We start from the raw sequence: 23,649 nt of genomic DNA, 5'->3' as shown, positions 1-23,649 counted from the left end.
ATATAGCTTGTAAAGATGTGTCTTTATTAAATTATTTTGAAGTTTTGACTGTACAACTGTACAAGAAAAGAAAAAAAAATACTGTTTACAGGGACTGTGTGTGATTAATTTTCCAGTAGAACTATTTTTTGCCATCTCAAGGTCTGATCAAAGCGGGGTCAAATAGAAAACTTTTATGGAAAACACAATACAAGAGGAAGCAAAGAGACAGAAAAACCTTTCAGGTCAAGCTGGCAGATTCCAACACTGCAATCTCCAAGCAGAATTCCCACCTTGGAAAACTGGCCTCTTATTTTTGCTGGCTGAGGAGTCCGTGCTGTTTCAATATGTTATTGAGCCTCTCGATTTCTTGCTCCTGTAGGAGACAAAATTCAAATCATTAACAGCCTGCAAGGAACTTCCCAGCTTCCCACAGATCTCCCCACTGCTATAATGTATCTCCTGCTGCAGGAAAACAGCACAACCTGGCCACAAGAGGTAGGACAGAGGTAGGGACATCATTCCTCTGAGGAGGAGCAGCCCAGGGAGGCACGGGCAGGGCTGTGCTGCTTCAGCCCAGCTCACCCCACACTTTCCCATGAGGAAACCAAGCCAGCAGTGCCAGCCTTGCACAAGGATCACCATTAGCATGGTAAACCCAAATTAAAAGTGTTTTTTTACCTTCTCCAAACAGCTGTGTTCCAGTTGTTCCACCCTCGTGGCAAGTTTCAGGTTTGCTTGCTTTAACTTGGACACTTGCTGCTCCGAGCGGGTCTTCACGGATAAAATGATTCCTGTGGAACAATTCACAGGGGCTTTGCTTTACACTGTGTAACAGCCACGAGCAGGAGTTCACAGCACACAGGCTCTGGGCTCAAGGAGTTAAACGTGTTCCTCTCCAGCTCAGCTTCTGTCATCTTCAACCACCCTTCCCAAGTGCTTTTCTTAATGAGGAAGGGTTTTAAATCAGCCACCGGAGGGATTCGGATACTGATACCCTGCTGGGGAGAGGCAGCCCGGCCTCGGAGCTGAATTAATCACTCTGACTGTCACTCAGTTCCTGAATTTGTTCCCCTGGCAGAGCCCTGGGGTGCAGCTGGGGCAGCTTTGCTGTGTTTTAGCAGTTTTAGGTGTGACAGCAGAGCAAGGCCTGGGCCACAGGGCTCCTCCACCCCTGGGCTGATCACTCCAGCCTGGCAGAGCAGGACCTGGCACATCCTCAGGTCCGCAGGGCTGTGGCTTCACCTTGCACAGCTGCAGTGGGAGCAGGCAGCGTCTCCTCATGGCAGAGGTGTCATTTCTCTATAAGCACCACTAGGTGATTCCATGTCAACTCAGCCCCCACACTGAAGGCATTTCTTCCCACAGAGATAAAACAAAGCAGCTCGATGAGAGCTTGAAGAACATCACGTTCTCCCTCCTGCCACAGCTCCTCTGGATCATGGCTGATTTCCAGTGCTCCAGGCACCGGTTTGGGCTCGGGGGGTTCAGTTCTCCGAGCACAGAGCAGCGCTGCTGCTCATTTGCGTTGATAACATTGACAGAAACCGTGCCCAGGCACTGACACACAACGCCCCGGCGTGGGGCAGATTCCCTTTGTCCTTTTTGCTGCAAGCAGGTGGACATTGCATAAAGCTTGGCAGGGAGCCTGGAGCACCCGAGGATGAGGGGATTTAGCCATTATTGCAGTCCCGGTTTTCTGCTGTGCTCTGCCTCTGTGTGTGAGGCTGCCGTGGCTCCCACAGCCCCACGCAAATCCAGTTTCTCTCTGGCTTTCACTCTGAACTAAGGAAAGCCACAAGCTGCTTTCACATCTCTCTTCTCTCTGGCTGCAGCTGCTGACCAGGCACCTTCTCCCCATTGAGAGGGGCTGAGGGCAATGGGCATAGCCCCAGCAATCCCCTCCTCTGATCCCAGCTGTCAAATATGGAGCACCCACCAAGTAAGTCAGCTTGAGCTGAAGTTTCATGCAGGAATTTGAGATCATTCATTGCCATATTCTTTGGAATACCAAAAATCCTTCCTCAATAAGGAAGAAAATGTTTGATTGTTTCAGATATGTCAGAATTTACATCTATTTGCAACAATTTACAGTTACAGCAGTAAATCACTAAAGCCTGATCTGGGGACATTTTCTATTTCTCTTTTTATGGCAAGCCCTTTGAATTCAAGCAAGAAAGATCTAGAGTAAGATCAGGACATTCCCTGCAGCATCGCTGGAGGGGATAATGGAGTCACAGCAGAACAGAGCATTAAAACCTACTCTGCTGTAGCAGCAAATTCAGGAAGACAGGGCCTCCCCTGCCAAAAGGATCCTACAATGGAAATTCAGAACATGAGCCATCCCTCTCCAGGAGAAGGGTGCAGGAACAGATTATGGGTTTTTTTAGGGGGAACGTGCCTGGCTGCCATGCACCTGAGGTATCACACCAAGACAAGCAGCACATTGTCACTGCTCTAAAGAAATTGCAGCCTGATTAAAGTCCCATACAGGGAGAACTCTGAGTTCTCTGGGAGAGCAAAACCCCTGGGGTTGGGTTTGAGGAAGGAACAAAGCTCAGGTAATTCAGGGAAGTTTGGCAAAGGCAGCCCAGCCCTGCACTCACCGTTGATGATCCGGGCCACCCTCCAGAGCCGCAGGAGGATCAGGAGCCCCACGGCCTCGAACTCGTGCTCGCGGAAGATGAGGACGATGTCGAGGATGAAGGACACGATGACAACGATCCCATCCAGCACCTCGAACTTGTGGTGGAAGAACTCCCGGCGGTAGACAAAGACTTTAAACCCCACCTCAACCAGGAAGATGGTTAAAATGGACAGGGAGAGGTAGTGGAAAACCTGGGAAAAGAGCAGAAGTTTAAGGCAGGAAGCCCCACAGAGTGCACACAGGCAGAGCAGGCTGGAAAGCCTCTGCTGCTTGAGGGCACCTCTGGTTTGGCTCTACAAGGACAAGGGCTGAGGACTTTTCTTCTGCAACCACCAGCTCAGCAAGGCTGGAAGTCCAGGTCCTGCCTTGCCCAGCCTGTCCAGGGGGTTTTGAGACACCAAAGGGAGGGAACTGCTGTTCACGTTGACACTTCCCCACATTTTACCTTTGGGGTTATATTATATTTGTCCGGAAGGATGATTTTCAAATCCATAAGCAATTCCCCAAGAACCAACAAGGCATCCAGGATCACCAAGCAGACAACCCCGATCTGTTGAAGAAGAACCAACATAAATCCCATATCAGCACAGACAGAGGAGCAAGAGGAGCCAATGTAACGCTTCAGCTAAACACACCCTGATGCCCACAGCCCTGATTTGGCTGGCTGTGTTTCATGGAGCTTTCCATTGCTCCCACTCCTGCTGCCCCGAATGGTGAGTTATTCAACCTGGAAGCACCTGGCTCCCCACCAGACCCCGCTTGGCGTGGGGTGCTTGGGGAGTGGGAGGAGAGCATGTGCCAGAGCCGTGGTGATTGTGCACTGGGGCTTGTCTCCTCTCAGGGGACATCTGCACCTGCAGTAGAGTGGCTTTGTTCCGACAGAACAGCTCAGAAGCAGCTGCTGCTCTTTGCACTGTGGGGTTCATGACCTTAGTGCTCTCCCTGAGCTCTGTCCCACAGCAGCTCTGCTGTCACAAGTGCCCTTGGCCTGGGTTTGTTCTGCCTCACCTGAAACCTGTGAGAGCTGAAGAGCTTTTTCATCATGTACTGGAAGGAGATGTGTCTCCTGGAGGGCTCCAGCTTGATCTCTGCATCTGGCTGCTTCTCCCCAGCCTCCTCCTCCTCCTCCCATTTCCGATAGTCATTGCTCCATTGCACGGGGTCATCGCCCACCACCGTGAAGTGCTTCAGGTACCTGGACATGGCTCTGGATCAAGCTGGCATCACCCTGCCAACGTCTGAGGGACAAGAGCAGAGTGTCACCTCCCCGTTTGGGGCCAGCCAAGGATGCCCAATCTTGCTTTTTTCACCCAGCGAGGGTGACAAGAGCGTGACATTCCGACACAGCTGGCTGGGCCCTGCTGATGGGAAGTTGCTTCATGGTGATACCGCTGGGTTTGCATCACCTCCCCCGGCACCACGTGGAGCCCCTGCTGCCTTCCCACTTCTGTTTGCACCCCGCTGTGCTGCTCTACAACAAGGAACTTCCTCACAAGGTATTTCCAAACTTCTCCAAACAAAGCATTGATTACAGGAGCAAGAAGCTCCAGCCCTTGTCTGGCACCTCGTGATGGAGGTGGGGGCAGCTGCCCTCGTGTTTCTAACACTGATCCAGGGAAGCTGTTGGTCAAGCTGACCGCAGCATCATCACCCTCCAGCCACACTGCCAAGATGAGGAACAGCCATAATTTCCCTCCATTAACACCAGTGACACCCTGTCATCTCAGCCTCTGCAGACAAATTAAGCAGGTGATGCCCACATTCCAACCTGGCAGGTGGGTGACATTGTCCTCCCCATGTCCTCCGTTCAGAGCTGACCTCACCCTCAGGCACCCCGGCTTCAGCCCATCCCTGCAGGTACCCACCGAGGGGCAGGACCATCAAACCAAACTCCTGATTAAGGCCACACTCCAGCAATGAAAACCATATGAGTGAAACTCCGAGTTCACTGGAAAAGCAGGCAGGCTGTGTGCCTGGCTGCAGGAGAGACTCTCGTGCTCTTATCACAACCCCGCCAGCCTCCCTTCCTCTTTGGGCAGCCTTGCAGCCTTGGCCCACAAATCCTCAGAGATCCGCTCCTGCCTCCAGCACGTTCCCATCCCGCTCTGCGGGCACCGTCCTTGCCAGAGCCGCCCGGGGAACTCAGCACAAACCTCCCTTGGCCCGCCCGTGCCCCGGGGCTGCTCGCCCTCTCCTCGACTCCCCGGGGCCGCGGTGGGCTCCGCTCCCAGCTCCGGCCACCTCGTCACCTGCCAGGAGCGGGGAGCTGGTCCCACGCTGCCGTCACAGGGGCAGCACCTTCGTTCTCCGCCACCGGGCGCCGAGCGGAGCCCGCGGGGAGCGGCCCCGGGCAAGGAGCCCCTGCCCCGTGCGGGACGCCCTCGGAGCTGCCGGCGCATGGAGCATCCGGGACCCCGGGGCTTCCCAACCTCCCCCGTCCCCAGCATTGACCGGAGCGGCCACGGCGTCGCCCAGAGCAGGACGGAGCTCGGGGCCGCGGCAGGACCCCGAGGAGAAGGACGTGGCAGCCCCGGGAGGGTCCCGCTGTCACCCTCCCACCCCAGCCCGCACCCACCGGGCAGAGCCCCGGCAGCCTCCCGGGACCCCCCCGGCCGCCCCCCGCTCCTCCCGGTCCCCGGTACCGTGCGCGTCCCGGCTGCGCCCGCCGCCTCCCGCCGCCGCGGGGCCTCCCCCGGCCCGGCTCCGCCTCCCCCCGGCCAGGGGCGGCCCCCGCCGCCTCCTCCCCACCTCGCCCCGACAAACTTCAGCGGGTCCCCGAGCCAGGCCCCCTTCCATCCCCGGCAGCCCCGCTCCGACATTTCCCATTTCCGCACCCTTTTTTCCCCCGGCTGCTCGCGGTTCGTCCCTCCGCGGGAGCTGCCGAAACAGGACAGGCCGGATGGAGTTTAAACTTTTTTTTTCCTCCATTGTTTTTAAACTTTTGTCCTCATCACACGAAACAACGAGCAAAGATCCAGGAGAGTCACGAAATTAAATTGTGACTCTGCCGATCGCAGAGAGAGCTGCTGAGCACGGACACAGATTAGTCCCATGAAGTCGGTGGAGGTCTAGGGATCAATGTGGGCTGTAAAATCCAGGAATCGGGCCTGGATTAATCTGCCTCCATTTATAGGCTCGTGTTTTGTCAGAGGCCTCTTCATGTTTAGGGTTCCCCTCCATCTCTCAAACACAAGCTGGTTTGGGAAGTTCTCAGAAAAATTCAGCTGTGAAAAGCACCTGGGATTCATCACTTCTGCTGGGACAAATTGGAAATATTCCTAATTTTCTCCAAGGAATAAACATCTCTCCAGCTCTTCAACTCTAAAACCCAAAGGTATTTCTTTCTTTGAAAGGATTTCATTCTAAGAGTGCTTAAATCTTTTTGTGCAACTGAAATATTTCCTAGCACCTCATCCCAAAGCACACATCCCTGTTCTCCTTCCCAGGGCAATGGGGAATGAGCACAGGTGACACCCTTGTGGAGCTCCAAACCCCCATCCCTCAACCACCACCCCAAAACAGAGCTCTGGAGTGGGAATGCAAAGGCACAGCCCTGGACCCATGGCAGGGAGGTTCATCCTGGGGGTTTCCAGTTAATTTGGGCATTTTGGTTTCAGCTGAGTCCAGTAAACAGTAAAATGGGAGAAGATTTGCACCTGAGAGCTCATCAGATCCAGCCCCTTTTGGGTGAGGACTGTGGGGTTTAAGGAGAAAATCCCACCATGACGGGTGTGTGCATAAAATCTCCGTGTTCCCCGGTGCCCTGAGCTCTGCTGGGGACCAGGTCCTGATGTTCCAAGGAAAATTGATGTGTTGTTGTTGAAGCCAGCCTGAGTCGGAGCTGAACACAACAGCCCTGACACATCCAGAGCAAACCAGGAACAGGCAAAAATTACCTGTGTGGAAAACCAGCCTTTCCACAGCTGGATGGCAAGGACAGACTTCACCTTGGAGAAACCAGAGAAACACCCCAGTGCCTCGAGGGCACCCAACATGAGAGTGCCTCAGATCTCACCACGCTTTCCAGGGCACACGACAGGGACTGAAGGGAATTTGGATGTACCACAATTTCCTGCTACCTGCTGTGGAGACCACTGGCACAGCTCAGCGCCTCTCCTCACCCCAGTCGATTCTTTGCACCATCCACAGGGCTCTGGGCCAGCAGGAATTGGTGCTGGGCTGTGGGGACACAGGCCTTGGGAGGCTCATGGCTGCTCCAGCCATTCCTTGTCAGCTAGATATTCCTACAAGTATCATCATGGGAAAACAATTGGCAATCAGCATCTACTCCTCCTGTTCTCCTCAAAAACAACCCAACCCCAACAAATGGCCATAAAATGTGCCTGAGCTGTTGGTTACAACCCACAGCAGGAGCAGCAGCCCCTTCCCTTCCCCATGGTGGGACAGGACCCAGCCCCCTCCACCCCAGGGAGCCTGAGGAATGACCCAACCTCGGGGAATGCAGCCAGGCAGAGAACACAGCCCAGAATAGGCACCTGTGTCACCGAGACTGTTTGGGGAGAGAAAAAAACAAGCCACGGAGGACAAAGGTGTGGCATGGCCAGTGAGGAGGGGTGACAGTGTCCCTGCCAGAGCAGGCACATCCCAGCCGGTTCCACGTGTGCTGCCACCCACAACAGCAATAACAGAGATGCAGGGTGTTGGACAAGGAGGGAGAAAAATTATAGAGCTATAAAGGAAACCACAAATGTGATTCAAATGGTGAAAGTAAGTTTGTGAGAGAGCCTTACCAGGTAATCTGTGACATCTGATCTAGCATGCTCAGCAGAGGTAGTTAGAGGTTTTTGATTAATCAGCTGTAGAGGGAACGGAAAAATGTCTTCAGAGTAGGAAAATGGCTCTTTGATTCAGAGAACTACATTGAAAAAATAGTCAATGGCTGCAGACTGCCCAGAAAAAGCATTTGTGGCAAACAAGTCTCACTCACTGCAGAAGTAGAGGGGAATTCAGTGGGACACCAGAACAGAGCTGGGCATTCCAGTGACAAACTTGTTCCTCAGCAGATGCAGCAGCACTGCAGCTGTCCCAGAGCAGGGACAGGGTAGGAACCGGCCGCTTTCTCTGAGTGCTGAACACCCCATGGCATTTTCCACACGGCAGTGAAACAGCCCAGGCTGGCCCTGTGGAGGCCAAGAGCTGAGAGCCTGGAGCTGGCACACATCACCCATCCCCACAGAGCCTCCTGCCCCAACACCGATAAAATGGACTTAGGTTCCCCATTCCACCAGAAATTTAGTTCTCTAACACCAGAGGAAATGGGTCTGGTCTCAGCTCCAACTCTCTCAGAGCAGCACTTGCACTCAAGGCCAAACCCTCAGTGCACAGAACAATGAACAGGAGCCGAGCTGAGCTTGTCCTCCCACGCCCGGGTGCTGCTGCCCAGCCCCAAGCAGGGCTGTGGCAAACACCAGCTCAGGACCAGTGGCCCCACGTGTGGTGCTGCAGGAGCTGCACCCCTCGGCTGGGAGAGGCCTCTGCCTGAGGCTCCAGACCCAGAGTTAAACCCAACACTGCTGTTCAAAATCACCTCTTGCAGCTCAGACAAATCCAAACCAAGAATCCGTGGGTTTCCAGAACAATTTATTTCTCTACGTCAGGCCCTTGGAGAGCAGTAGTGTATATGTTGTGATAAACTGACACTGAGAAGATTTAACAATTTCTTCATTTAATAAGTGATTTTCACTACATGATATTGTACACTGTCATCTGTTCAAAAAAGATCAACAGTTTTTAAAAAACAAGATTCTGTGAGAGATTTATATAAACCGGTGATCAAGATCAACACCTCTGGTTGGCTTATCAAGCGAGTTTCTAGGTTTCTTTGTAGAACAAAGTCTTTATGCTGAAATGCACAAACCCCTTCCAGCAGATCCAGAGCCATTCCCATCATTCCCAGGGCCATTTGTGTCACTGCCCCGGGACTGCTGTCTCAGCACTGGGATCTGCTCGACTGAACACACGGAAACTGTACAAAAATGTGTTCACTTTGAGCATGGACAAGCCTTTCTGTTTGCTATTTCCAGCCAGCACTTCCTTTTCTCTCCGAGAGGAAGGCGTGGATGGGAAGCCCGGCCAACTTGGCAGGGGGGTTGTGTACAAACGGGTTTCTAAGCGAACTTTGGCTTCAGGAAGGAGACACAAACACTTAAAATAATGGCTTTGTCATTTGAAGTATACGGAGAGGGACGTGTCTGAATTAAATATACATCCTACCAGTGGTGCTGGCAAGGTTGAAGGTTATTCCTAATGTCGACAGCAATAAAACTAACGTGTACATGACAAGACATTAAAAGAAAAGCAATCCCTTTAAAACAAAATTGAACATAAAAAAAGTTCACAGTGGTTTGTATAAACAGCATGTAATCGCTGACAGGAACAATCTCTACTCTCACAGCACACGAGTGCCCTCTTCAGATCCTAAAGAACAAGGTTTACACTATTCATGGTACGGGTCCCGCCAGCCCCGCGGTTACCCGGTTGTGGGGAGATGCTGTGGAGTGTGCAGCTGGAACACCGACACAGGGGGACTTTCAAACTCTTTTCCTGGGAGGGAGGAAAGTCTTTCATTCGCTGTTACAACCAGCAAATGCCATTCATCAAATGGAAAGGAAAACCACAAACACATTATCTATTTTGAGCAAGCTGAACAGCACACATGATAGGTTTAAAAATGGAGGTTATAGACTATGATACAAGTCCCAACAAGGCAGTGCCAAAGTGACTATTTCTTGGCTTGTTTTGTGATCATACCCCTGGGAGGTGTTACAGGTCTGCTGGAATTGGGCTTCTTCTTCTCTGCAGGTTTCAAGATCTGAAAAGACAGAGGGGTCATTCAGCAAAAAGTTTTAGCTATCTTCCAGTCCAACAGTAATTCACTGGTAGAGGCACTACATGGTTCTGGGCAAGTCTCAGTGTGCCAGGAAATCAATGTGTTTCCTGCTCCGAGCTAGGCTGGGCCTTGGGATCAGCTGCTCCAGAGCCCACAGCAGTGGGAGCAGCTGACAGCCAACTGCTTTGCCTGGGTGATTTAATTCCAGGGTAAAACAGTTCCCCCTACTTACACCAGCACAGGGTTATCACCTTTTTAAAGATGTGAGTAAAAACACTGCCCTGTCTACATGTGACAGGTGTAAAGATCTACTTGAAACAAGCCTTACTGTTATTTAACAATTTAACAAGTAAAACATTGATTCAAAAGAGCACAAATTTAATGTGCGACCTCACTAAAGAGAAAGGAAAATCTTCAGATACTGTACCTGGAAAGAGCACATTAGTGTTTCATCCACACTCATCATGGCACCCGCGTTATCAAATTCTCCACAGTAATTTGGGGCAGAAAACAGAGTTACCAATTGTCTTTTTGCAAAAAACTCATATCCATCTTCAACCACCTTTAGAGACAAAAGCAGAGGTGTTATTCTGGGCAGCTTCCTCCTGACAAGGTGCAAAGCAACTTTTCCAGAGGCAGCAGCTGAAAACCTGGCTATGTTTAATGAGCATGAGTTTCAAACTTTTACACCGCAACAGGAGCATCACAACAATCAGCTCAGCAACAGAGTCCATTAACACTGAGAAAACCCTTGTTCAAGAGAATCAGAGTTTATATAAAAATGTTAATTATAAGGGCTGTTAAACTCTGGGACACCTTCAGAGAACCTCACATATTTACAACTTGGCTGGACAAGACCCTCAGCACGTTGGCCTGGCCTGGACCAGGTGACCAACTTAGGACCCCCAAACCTAAATTATTCTACGCTTTAATGTACAAAATGAAAATACCTGATGAGCTCTACATATGAGATCCAGATCATGCTTATGGAGAAACTTAGCAACCACTTCAGCACCAAAAGTGAAGGACACTCCTCTGTCATTTTCACCCCAGCCCAAGACATCCTTGTCAGGGTCAGACCACAGGAGATCACACAGGAGGCCTTGGTCCGGAACATCCGTGGGGCGCATGATTCGTCTGATCTGCTCCATTGACTGCAGGTCTGGTGACAAACCTGTTCACAGGGAAGACACAGGCAGGCCCCAGCTTAGTCCAGCTTTGCTCTGCAGCACTGACATTCATCCAGGACAAAAATAACTTGGATTCAAAGTGATTCACCACTGCCATTTTACGTAGCTCAGTGGCGACATTCACTGACGTTTTTTAAATTCAGCATTTTTTCTAAAGCATTTGGAACAGAAGCCACTTTCTAGGAGATTTACTGGGAGCAAGATAAAGCAAGGCCATTTCCACATTTTACAGGATTACAATAATCTCACTAATATTTTGCGAGTGTCTGATAAAAGAGCTGTTAAATAAAAGAGGCATGAATGCCAGGAATCACAGGAAATGCTCACTGTGATGATCAGTAAGATGAAATAAAATATCAAACCAATCTCATTCCATTTTTCACTGATGTGAGTCCCTGGGCAACTGTAATGACTCGCAAATGATAAAACATCTAAGGTGCAATCTGTATTTTATGACCAGAAAAAGCTGCATCATGTGGCATAAATCAATTTCTACGAATTAAACCCATCAGGTCTTACAGGGCTTGGAGCAACCTGACATGGTGGGGGAATTCTACTGACTGACTCCCAAGGGTCCTTCCAACCCAAACCACTCTGGTTCTGTGAAAACAAATGTTTTCAGGACAGACATCAAACTCCTGGTCATCTAAGTCTAAAAAACCCCTACAAGGACTCTCTGCTCTGAAGGAGAGGCTATTAAAGGTGCTTTTGGTGGAAAAGGAAGAGCAGATCGTGTCTGAACCGGCTCCATGATTCACAAAACTGACACTGAGCCCAGCCCTTCCTGATATATGAGCCAAGGCAGAGAAAATCCCAAAGTTTTGAAGCTTCAGCAATGTAAACATGAAACTGCCATGACTGAGTTTTCCAGTTCCTCAAACATCACCTAAGGAACTGCTACTCACCCCCATGACAGCAGAATATTTTCTCATCCACAATAGCTGCAATTGGTAAACAGTTAAAACAGTCTGTGAAGGTTTTCCACAGCTTAATATTGTATCTTCTCTTACCTAGAAGAGATTGGGGAGAAAAACCCAGTCAATGTGCTTTTCTAACACAAACACAACAACCTAACTTAGCTGCCTGAACTTTACTGAGACTTGCAAAAAGTCAGCATTAGAGCCTATACATAATTGATATTTTCTGACTTATTTAATTGTTTAAATGGCAAAGGCCTCTCAGTGTGGCACAGCTTCAAGGACACCATAAGCCTGTTCAACAGCTGGCAATCAGGCTCTCCAGTCCCAACTCTGCTTTGGCAAGTTATCCCTTGGAGAATTTGATCTATTGCAGAAAATCTTGCCATTTCTTTCAGGGGAAGACAGCAATTCTTGAAAAGCAGATTTTCTTTAAAATTCTGCTTTACCACATAAACTCACTTTCAGCAAATAAAAAGGACTGAAAAACGAAACAGGACTGAAAAACAAAATTGCCACAGCTTTATGAATTTCAAAGGGACTCTCCCAGATATGAACCCTGAACATATTTGTGATATATGACTAAGCCTGTGATTAATCTGAGGAGACAACTCTGAAATACCACACATCTTTGTTTCCTCACAGGAGGAGAACAAGACATGGAGCGCACATCTTGTCATCATCTGCAAGCCAAGTGTGTCCCACCACACAAGTTCCAACATGCTTCAGTGCACAATTAATTTAATATCAGCTCTACATTATCTGGATTAAATCACATCCTTTGAAACAGGAACATTGGCTCCTACTTCACAGCAAAATTACTTGTGTTTGGATAAGGTCTACATACAGCCCCCATCACAGTCTGTACATATCGTCATCAGATGAATGAAACAGATGTGAACCTCTGTAATGCACATCAAATTAAATTCTCTCATTAGATGCCCTTATGAGTTTTACCAGTGAGAACTGTTAGTTAACACAGCAGCCAACAACTAAAATTACCCACTTGGTTGCTGCTTTGTAGTGCGAGGCTCAGACTCCCACAGGGGCAGGGGAAGGACAGACTCCCCTCTGTAAAACAGGCCAAGGACCCCTCTGAAGAGCACAGAGGGCATTTCAAGTCAGGAAGGAGCCATCCAACACTGCCACCCTGCTTGTCCCCACTAGAGGCACACATGCCTGGTACTTACATTCATCATAAAACCCATAAATTCTATTGATGCTGGCACATTCGTGGTTCCCTCGGAGGAGGAAAAAATTCTCTGGGTATTTAATTTTGTAGGCCAATAGAAGACAAATTGTTTCTAAAGATTGTTTTCCTCTGTCAACATAATCACCAAGGAACAGGTAGTTGCTCTCTGGTGGAAAACCCCCATATTCAAAGAGTCGAAGCAAGTCATAGTACTGTCCATGGATGTCACCTGCAAGGAGATTCAGACATGACACTTCAGCGACACTTCACTACATTCTTTGATTGATTCTAGACAAAGAACAAATCAAAGATGCTTCAGAAAGAAAAAAAGCTTGCAGTTAGGTACCACCAATAACATACTTGAAATGGCAGCTAATGTATATAAAATTATCACATTTTGACATCTATGCAGTGGTAGCTACACAAAAATATTTGTGTGTATAAAACAAAATCAAGATTCCAAGAAACCAACTGTGTTTTCTGGAAACACCCAGTAATTCAAATTCTAGCAGGGAAACTGCATCAAAAATGAAATTGGTATTTCTGCCTTTGGTTTAAATCATGGGCTTGTTTCTGACAAGCAGAACACTAAATCATGATTTTAGACTACCAATATTATAAATATGAAATGAGCTGCTTCAAATACAAGTCCTCTGGTTTAGAGCTAGATAAAAAACTATTTGCTGGAAGCTTTCAAAATTGCATTTAATGAGGTTTTTATGTTGACATTCTTCATTCTTTTAGCATAAGCAGACATGTACATGTGTGCAAAATGAGCACTGCTTTATGCAATACAGTGAGCCCAAACTAGAAAGTAATTCCAAGAAACAGTACAAAAATCTAAGTTTCCAGCAGGATTTTAAAATACTGTCAAACTACTGCTCAGCTTTGTATGGCAGTACATTATATACTGGGCTCCTCATTGTTTCTCCTTGTTCAGTCACAATTGGGCCAAATATTATTTATTTGATAACTTATTTCCAAAACTTCATGTGAACAACTCCCCCAGCGTGGTGAAACTGGACCAGTTGCTTTTTGGGTTTGGATTATTTTGGTCCCAAATACAATTCCCACGTTACCCTCTCTCCACTCCTCTGCCCTACATATCCCAGCAGGGTTTTATCTTGCCTTTTGCTACAACTATTTATTAGTTTCACTGTTAGTAAGTGAAAGCAGCATCTGGCACTTGTTCTCTGCTTATGGTCTGCATTTACCTGACACCTCCCCCAAGATCAAACCAAAACTCACAGTACTCACCACAGATTTTCAGTGGAGCTTCAAGTTCTAGTAGAATAGGCTGACTCAGGAAGATTTCTCTGGATTTCAAGCAGAGTCCTCTAATTTCATTCTCTTGAAGTTGGACGTTTTTGCCTGGTTTTGATCCTCGCACTGTCAGGAGGAGTCAGAAGTCAGTTATCAAAACCAGCAAAATCCCTGGTTATTTTAAGAGTCTGACTAAATGCCAGAGCAGCACTGAATGAGAAGGTAGCAGGCTAGGATTGGTGTGCTGGGGTGAAATGGCAGTGCCAGGGAAAGGGGAGTGTGTTCTGCTCCAGTCGTATGTTACATTCATTTAACAGAATTCATGGCTCAACACTTCCCCCGTTAAAAATGTCACATTTTAAATAGCATCAGTTTAGTTCTATTTAGTTATAAACCCCATCTTGGACAACGTGACTATTTACATGTTAATTTTTAGTGAAGCAGTTATGTGCTTGTTCTCTGGAAGCTGTCTGAACTTGAGCAAAGGGTGTCTGCCACTCAATCACCAACAAATGTACAAGTTTCTCTAAATCAGCAAATCACCTCACCCAACCTAAACAAGACCACAGCATCAGTAAATCTTGCATTGCAGCTGGAAAACAGGGAAGAAAAACACACACATGACTGGAGGGTAAGGACTATCAGTAAGGAAATAGTTTTGGATGATGATGACAAAGCAGCTGCCATCATCACTGCCTTTGAGCAGGGTAAAAGACAAGCCAGGAGGAGACCAATCTCCCACCCCAAAGCACTTCCCCCTCCCAACTCCCATCCTTCACTGCTTCAATCTCCCCCACTGCAACAATTCATGACAGTTTTTCCTCTAACATCCATTAAAGCTTTCCTTCCTGCTCTGGACAAGGACATCAGCCTGACCTGAACAAGTTCCACACTCCTGCTTCTGTTGCCCAGAAATACAAAGGACATTTCTACAGCAGCAGCACTGTAACTACAGCCCAAATTGCACAAAACAGCATTTATCAGAGTTACGATTGGATTTAAAAAAATTATGAGTATGCCATTACTGGTGAAGCCTATATTTTTATTTGTTGTCAAAACCAGTGACAACATATAATAGTGATAAGGCTGAAGAAAAAAAAAAGAAGAACTAAGAGCAGCAATCATCTTCTACAATGCAACCCATTGGTTCAGCTGCAGCAAAGCCAAATCACCAAGAACCCGAGTCTCAGACGGCTGGAAACGCTCTGCCAACACCTCCAGAAACAAAATCCCCCTGCTGCTACGGCTGCCAGGTTAGGTAACTTACTGTGAGCAGCTGTATGGCATTGAGACTGAAGAATCTATGCCCTTATCCAAAAAGGTCTTGTCTTTAAATGCAAAAAAAAGCAAGCAACAAGCCTGAATCCTTTCAACAGAAGAATCTATGCAGTATTATCTTCTGAAGTCCTCAGTAACTTAGTAGCTAGCTACCACTTCAGTCTAATTCCTTTGCTACTGTTTCACCTGCAAGTGAGAAATCTGAAAGCTGCAGATGACTCAAATCTCTGCCATCACTGCGCTGCACGGAGCCAAGTGAGAACTGCAGTGGGAAAGGCTGGGGGTGCTCGAGGCAAGTTTTAGGAACAGCAAGAACAAAAAACAGTTGTGTTCCAATTTCTTACTAGCACAGAAGCTCCTGACTTTTCCACAGGCCTCTGATCAAGCACAGAAAACACTGCTCAGCGAGAGTGCACCTTACCTACACCATGAATAAAATAATGGCTGTGTAACAGCCATGAAATCCGTGACATTGGATGTGATCTCTGCCAGCACTCGCGGCGCTGCTGCCACAGCAATCCTCCCCTGCATGCCAGACCCTGCCAGGGTGGCACTGCCTGCCCTGCAGAACCACTGGCAGTGCCCTAAACCCACCACCTTCCCCCAAACAACCTCCAAACCGAAACTCCAGCTCAGATTGCATCGTATGCTCCCAGTGACATTACTGTAGGGCAAAAGCCATGCCTTGAACAGCGCTCTCTTTCAGGCTCTACCTGCTCCTCTGATCCTTGCTGCCCACGTGTTATCACTCACCACTGACATTACATGCCAACACTGGAATTACCACTGCACTTCATGTCTTTCATTAAAATCTCAAAAGTAATGAAGCATGTAAATGGAAGTTAAATCTTTGTCACAGCAGTTTATCACGAATGAGGCTTTTCATCCATGCAGTAATTTTTTCATCCATACAGTAATTTTCCAAACACTCCTGAGCAACAAGCAAGTTACTCAAAATGCCAAATATCCAGAAGCAATAACAACAGAAATTTTTAGAATTAAGTGATAAACTGGATGAATTGTAAATATAAAACTGATGGTAACTTAATCCCAGATTTTACAATCCACCTTTTTTTTTTTTTTTTTGAGATTATACAAAATATTTAGTTTTCTGTGAAGACAAAAATCTAATTTGACATGATTTGGTCTTCTTAGAAATTGTGAAAACCAAACCCTGTACTTCACATCCATAAATTAAAAAGTACAAAATATTATAAAGACTATGCAATGCACTGAGTCACTAAAGCTCATGAATAAAGCATGTGCACTCATTTTTGCTCAAGATTAAATGAAGATCTGAACACTGTTTCAGACACAGGTTTTCTAGGTTTTTCCAATACATTTTTATTGAACTGGTATAATCCTCACACAGTTTTAGTCACCTGCCTGTAGAAAACCTTCACAAAATGAAATGATGCTTTGCTGCACTTCCCAAACTCCTTAGGACAGATGCCATGGATGAAAGAACAAGAAAATTTGGTTCAGCTCTGCCTGCCAGTGACATTTTCACTGCTTTGTCCAACATGAAACTTGCACAGAGGAGACAAGTGTGTTCAATTTCTTGTGACATTAACCTGGATGTCCTGAAAAGCTGGGAAAACAAAAGTGGGTTTGGCTTCAGAAGAATCAAAAATGCAGAAGTGCATCTTGGTTTGAAGAATCCATATTTTCAGTGCAAGAACTTTTGCATCCACAATGAAAGAGCTGGCACAGAAATGCAGGATATTCAGTGTTAATGACTTTTTAAAAGGTTTCTCTGGGTCTTCAAGTTACTTAGTCCTTCTAAGAAAGACAAAAATAGAACACTATGAAAAATATGTTGTGTTTACAGTTTGTTTCTCTGCTTCGGACCAAAACAAGGCAGCTTGTGGAGATCAGACAGTATAATACTAATTGACAGCTTGGTCATGAAGTCAAAAGAGCAGCTCAATAGTACTGTACAGGCACATTTGCCCTTTCAATGCATAAAAAAATAACCTCTCAGAAATGACATCCTGGAACTGACAGTGGAACAAGCTAAAGATTAATCATTTGGGGGAAAAATTCAGCCCATTTCAAGTGGTATTTTATTTGTGCCTGAACACACTGCTGCAGCATTTCCAGACAGCAAAATATTCCCACCCTCTTTAGGCAGAGATGCTCCTGTTCTTAGAAATGATTACTCTAGAGCCTGAATTTCAGTGCCCAGTCTGGGCAGTCTTCTAACAGGTAAAATCTTTCTTACTGTACAAATATGAGAAGTTGTGGGAAAAAAAAAAAGCTCTCCACTAGATGGAAACAACTATAGAAGAAAATTCTTCCCTGCAGCCCAGAGGATCTTTGCAGAGGTACTGCTCACAACACAGGCTCCACTATTAAATTTATCCTTGACTTCCAAGACAGGGAGAAACTGATGGAAACAAGATACCAACTCTAAAGTGAGTGTATTATAAACAGAGCAGTATGACAGGTGCCCAGCAGAGGCGGAAAGGAAGGAATAGGAAGAAAAGCAAGAACTTGAGGCACCCAGTCATTCTGGAGCAAGCAAACAGCAAGTACAAAGTGTAGCTGCAGCTGCCAGGAGTCAGAACACTGCCTGACATTGAGAATTTATTCTGCATTTCCCTGGGAGGGATAAATGGGTCAGGAGCTGGGGGATCAAGAATGTACAACAGTCTGAGACCATATGCATGCAGAGTACAACAGAGTCCCGCATCCCAACACACCCCCAGCATTTTCCAATCCTTGTTGTGGTGCCACACAGTCCTTTACGTCAGTCAAGGTTAATATGAAAGGGACAGATACTTAGAGAAGTAGTCAAAAATAGCAGGAAGTTCAAAAATGCCAGAAATTGCAGTGATCCAAACATCTCATTTCCATTCAGTATTGCATTACAAGAAGCAGCTGAGATACTGTCAACTGAAGTGTGAGAATCAAGTTCTCCTACAGAAAATGTTTTAAGAAAAATAGTCTATCTACAGGTCAGTTCATTTTTCTGGCTTATTAAACAAGTCTCTCAGTTTCACCATATTTTACGTTAAGATGTCTGCAATTATAGTGACATTTCCAAAAATACTGCAGGTTGGTTTTAATCTAGTTTTTAGCAGTTCCCAACGACAGTTTCACAGTCAGTTTTGCACCACAGGCACAAAGGGAATAAATAACTTGAAAGTGGTTGATGTAAAAAAGGTTTTACTTCATTGCAGGCACTACCAGCTTTGATCAGATCTCTTCAAATTCAAAACTGAAATGGAAAAGCATCTTCTCAGTGCACAAGGCTCTGAAAAGTTCTCATCTGCTTTCTAGTATGTCAAAAGTTCACAGCAGTGTTATCAAATGGAAGATTCTGCATGACTACAAGTTTTTCATCTGGTAACGTATTTCCACACTGCAGACAGGTGAGGAGCAACAAGTACTCACACTGCTCACAAACAGAGGGGACAAATTCCTCCACTTCTCTGACTGGGCAACAGGCACAGAATTTCACAGATTTATTTGAATCCATGGCATTGATAAGAATCTAATGCAGGCCTTTGGAATTAAGAGTTTCTGTTTCCTACTCTTAGAAACTGCTGCACCACAGCAGGAAACAATTAACACCAAGCTACACAAACTAGGGAAAATGATATGGTTTGAGGTCAAAAAGTCTTGCTTGTCCATGAGAAACTTCATCACAGCATCACAACTCATCCATGAGTAAATGTGACATTTCAGATTAACATCTCTGAGAATCATTCTTACTCCAGTATATGAAGCTAAAGGGCAAGCAACCCTGCAGACCCAATTAATGCTGTACTTAGCAGAAAGGTGAAAAAAAAATTATAGGACTGTATTTATGAGAAAAAATCTTCTCTGTGGTGAGCAAAATCTTATCTGTGCTCTTTAGCTCAACTATTTTTAATAAGTAGATGATAATCTTTCCCCATTTAAAGCAAATTAAGAGAGAATATCTCCTTGACATCTCTACAACAGGCTTTACTGGGAATAGAAATCTGTGGGTGTATAAACAGAAATGTTTAAGGATTCAAGAGTCTTTTTGCAGATTTTAGTGCACTAGCCAGGATTTCAGTTTTCAGAATGGCTACCACCACTGTAGCCTCGTGTGGCTTTATCCAAAGTAGCCTCCATTCATGATTCAATTTTCCCTTCAAGTGTCTGCAGAGGATGCAGCACAGGAGAGATCTGCAGAAACACATTTCAACTTGGGTCACTTAGGTATGTTGAAATTGTTGTTTTACCCATTATTTATTGTTACCATGGTAAGACTAACACACTTCAATCCCGTTTTCTAAATAGGTGACTGTGAGCTCCAAACCAGACCCTACTTATCTGCAAAAGCTGCCAGCACACGAGATGAAGGAAATGGATAAGGGGCTCAAGTTCTAGGAAGCCCATCTGACTTGACACAGAAAGGAAGCCACGCTCACACTCAGGGAGTCTCGGGATTTGTCACTCATTCTTTACTGAGGCAAGCAGGAATTCTGCCATTTCCTGGAACCCTTTCCAAGACCATACAGGTGCCATTGATTTTTTTATCTTAAAAGGAGTTTTTTAGCACCTTCTTGTCTGCTGGCATTTTTGACTCAGCACACACAGTTGCTGCTTTCAGTACCTCCTGCTAGAAGGGGCAAAATTTGCTCTCAGGTTTGACCCCTTTTATTCCTCAGGAAGGTGAATTAGTTCCATCAATATCTGAGCCTTTATCCAATATCAAGGATACTTTAAAACATTTCAGTACTCAGTGCAGGATACTGTTACTTACTACACTTTGCAAGTCTCGTTCTTGTGGATATTACAGTTACCAAAAGTCACAAAGCCAGACAAGCTTACTCAGGAAATTGCTCCTAGCAGGACACAACCCTCATCAGTAAAGAAGGGAGAAAATACGAATTCAATTACAGCAAAAAAAGTCAGTATTTTCAATGTTTTCCCTGAATGACTTTCCAAGGTTGAGAACAATGCTACTGAAAAATGGTTTTTTGTGACATTTCAATGCCAAATGGTTTTGTACTATAAACAACTGGAGCAAGGAAGACTCTTCAAATATTTACCTTAGAATAAGAAGCTGAAGTATATATTTCCAGGCCTTTTAAAGAACAAGCTAATAATTTCACCTAAATAGCCTAACGTGGGTGGGAGAACATCACTATTTGGGGGGAAAAGCAGGAATAATGTCAGTTGAGCAGAGGAGTCAGGATAGAAAGCAACTAAAATCCCTCACAAATACATTATTAATACCCTATATTAAGGACAAAAGCAAGAATAATTTATTATTCACCCTTCACTTTACCTCAACCATTAGACTCAATTCACTGCTTCTTCCAACCAGGCAATGCTAAGGCACATGATAAAACAAATACCTAACTGTACCTGCTCACTGATTTCCAGTATTTCATCAAGAATCTCCTTAGCACTGGGGTTTGGTACCTTTACAAAGGGCTAAGCCCTCTGCTCATGTTCTTTAAATTTTAGTACCAAAATCACTTAAAGTTAGCTGCTATAAAAATGTGTAAGTATTTAAAGTTTGAAGAGAGCTATAATGAAATACCAAATTGCTCTAAAATTACAGCTTGCACAAGGATTTGGGCAATTCAGTTTGTGAGCTGATTATTAAAGCAGATTTTGCAGTGTTTTCATGCCTGAGTGTGATTTCCATCTGTGTGCAGCCTTGTCTGAAGGGGCATTGACACAGAGCTCAGGGGCACACCACACTTTGTGTAACTAACATTATGCATTCGTGCTACCAGAACTGCACTGAAGAACAGTAATTTGTTTGGTCTAAATCTAAAATGCAGCGTGTGCTGAAATGCAGCAATGTTTTAGGAAAAAATAAAAGTATAAAAATGACACTCACAAAGGTCAGTCATTACTCTCTGTCTGGCAAAGTCATTTAGAACAGACATTTAATAACCAACAAATAAAGCACTAGCACAGGTTACTAACACCAGTAATTGTTTTAAATATTGAAAGACAATCATTGCCTCAAGGAAGCCAAAATCCCAGCTGCAGTATTAATAAAGGAAAAAAAAAATTCATTTCAGTTCTGGCATCTGATGCAACCTCAGGTAACGTCTGTAATTGCATGAAGCACCTCTTAAAAGATGTCAGAAAACCTTCTGAAGCCTGATTTATGAACTCTTATCTGCTCCAACCATCTAACGCTGATATAAACTGAGCAATAGCAGAACACATTGGCATAGTACATCTTACTACTTTTTGAAACTTCAATCAGAGAAATAACTTGCATTTCTTTCTAGGAAAGGTCTAATCCATGCTTTTAAAAATTAAACTTCACACTTTGAAAGTGCTGCATTAGTTACACTAAGGGAAATCAGTAAGAACTATAACTAATGAGTGCAATTCAACTGAGCATGTATTAATATGTCACCAAACATATGACATACGAGACCTGACATTTACAAGTCGTATTACTGGATTTTCAAGAAAATCCTGGTCTAACTTTATGAAGGGAAGTCTTTAAATAATTGAAACCAGGGCGGTTTAAATTGGTAACAGGCAAAACCCAAACCGGATCAGAGGAAAAACCCCATTTACTTTTACTTATTCAATAATCCCATAATTCATCTACAGGATTTTTTAACTCCAATTTTCTAGAGTAGAATTTCTGTTCCTCTGCCTGACCTTTTGCTCTCCAAGCATTACACAAGCAAAACCCTGTAAGAAGGAAAGTGTGTAAGAAAAGATATTTCTTCGTTTTTCTCGGCAACATCTCAGCTGGCTTTGGGCCAAATGGAAAAAAGTTAAATCCCTGACCAAGCTTTTCAAGAGTAAGTCCAGATGAGATGCCTGCCCTGACACACTGAGGCTGGATCAGGACAGCTTCCTTCTCTGAATAATTACGCTTTTCCTTGATGCCTGGAAGAGATTTTGTCACTGGCAACTTCTCAGTCTTTTGCCCTAAAATCAGTCGATCCCAGTCCAGTGCTGATCCCTGCAAGCGAAGGGATGATGCTGGAGACACCCCCTGCAACTTCCAGGTTTTCCTTTGATTTACAAAGTCCCAGGCAACTCTTTTCATCCCAAAGCACCAACAATAGCAGACAATAAGCCCCTTTTCAGACAGTCTGAAACACCAAACCCTCTATTCACACCTAAAACCCCACCATATGTTATGAATTAAGAGCCAAAATCCTGTGGCAGCTTTAATGCAAGCAGCTAATCAAAGCTAAACCCAGCATACACTGAAACCCACGACAGTCTCCTCCTGACTTGCTGAAAAGCTGCCTCAACACTCTTTAAACACGCTGAGTCTTATTTCCAGAGCCCCGCGACTACCCAGCCATGCAGTGATCCCATGTGTATGCGTGAAAGGCAAGAGAGAACACCCCAGGCTTTTTAAAAGCCCTTCCTACAAAACACTACTAAATTCAGCATCCCCTCATTCGAACACAGGACTAGGTTAAGCATCCCCTCAGAACTGCAGGGGAGGAGAAAGGGGCAGCCGGCTGGTCCCAGCATTGCACCGGGGGATCAAAAGGCAGAAACGCCTCGGAAACACACACGGGCTGAGGGGAAAGTTGGGGCTGCGGGGCCGAGCCAGGCGGGGAGGCGGCGACCCCAGGCAGACAAAGCGCCTCTCGCCCCTCCATTTTAGTGCCCCCTCAGCCCCCGCCGGGCGGGCGGGACGCGGCGCATCGGCCCCGCCGCCCTCCCCCAACCGCGCTGTCCCCGACCCTCACCCTCCAGCAGCCGTTGGATGATGCTGTCGATGTTGAGCTTGTCTATATCCGCCATCGCCTCTCAGCGGCCGGGCGGAGCCCTCCCCGCCGCTCCGCTCGCGGCTTGGCCGGCCCGACTCCGCTCCTCGTTCTGTCTCGTTTTTGCCCTTTCCTGCTCTGCGCCTTCCCTCGCTCCCTCTGCCCCCCCCGCCCCCTCAGCACAGAGCCAGCACTGAACAAAATGGCCGCCGTCCCCTCAGCGGGCTCGCCTGGCGCACGGATACTACGAGCGCGACGCGGCCCGTCGGAAACCCTTTATAGGCCGGGCGGGAAGAGCGGGAGGGGTGATGCGGCTCCGCTTGCAGGATCCTACCGCTCCCGGGACGGGAAGTAGTGCGGCGGTGCCCCCTCCCGGTGTCGCGACAGTCGCAGAGCGGCGGAAGCAGTGGTGGCGGTCACAGAATCCCAGAATCCATTAGGTTTCAAAAGACCTCCGAGATCGTCGAGTCCAGCCTGTAACCGAGCCCCACTATGTCACCCAGACCATGGCGCCGAGTGCCACATTCAGTCGTTCCTTGAGGGACAGGGACTCCACCGCGTCCCTGTGCAGCCCGTTCTAATGTCTAATCACCCTTTCTGTGGAGAAAGGTCTGTACCTTGTGGGGTTCCTGCAGA

General features: G+C 46.5%; 2 protein-coding genes across 2 annotated transcripts; both read right to left on the bottom strand.

The window, feature by feature from the left end:
- Nucleotides 1–3: 3 nt before the first annotated feature.
- On the bottom strand, nucleotides 4–5,323 carry HVCN1 (hydrogen voltage gated channel 1). Its single transcript, XM_041488295.1, has 6 exons — nucleotides 5,269–5,323; nucleotides 3,635–3,864; nucleotides 3,072–3,176; nucleotides 2,586–2,817; nucleotides 661–773; nucleotides 4–355 (listed from the first exon to the last, which is right to left on the bottom strand). Exons 2-6 carry the CDS (start codon nucleotides 3,827–3,829, stop codon nucleotides 290–292), a joined length of 711 nt encoding a protein of 236 aa, XP_041344229.1. The 5' UTR covers nucleotides 3,830–3,864; nucleotides 5,269–5,323; the 3' UTR covers nucleotides 4–289.
- A 2,887-nt stretch (nucleotides 5,324–8,210) lies between these two features.
- PPP1CC (protein phosphatase 1 catalytic subunit gamma) lies at nucleotides 8,211–23,254 on the bottom strand. Its single transcript, XM_041488758.1, has 7 exons — nucleotides 22,996–23,254; nucleotides 14,033–14,164; nucleotides 12,774–13,004; nucleotides 11,572–11,676; nucleotides 10,427–10,650; nucleotides 9,904–10,038; nucleotides 8,211–9,458 (listed from the first exon to the last, which is right to left on the bottom strand). Exons 1-7 carry the CDS (start codon nucleotides 23,048–23,050, stop codon nucleotides 9,369–9,371), a joined length of 972 nt encoding a protein of 323 aa, XP_041344692.1. The 5' UTR covers nucleotides 23,051–23,254; the 3' UTR covers nucleotides 8,211–9,368.
- Nucleotides 23,255–23,649: the final 395 nt, after the last annotated feature.

Source organism: Pyrgilauda ruficollis, unplaced genomic scaffold (genome assembly GCF_017590135.1).
Source record: "Pyrgilauda ruficollis isolate IOZ18807 unplaced genomic scaffold, ASM1759013v1 scaffold9, whole genome shotgun sequence".
NCBI lineage: Eukaryota > Metazoa > Chordata > Aves > Passeriformes > Passeridae > Pyrgilauda > Pyrgilauda ruficollis.
This window is presented reverse-complemented; position numbering and strand designations above follow the sequence as displayed.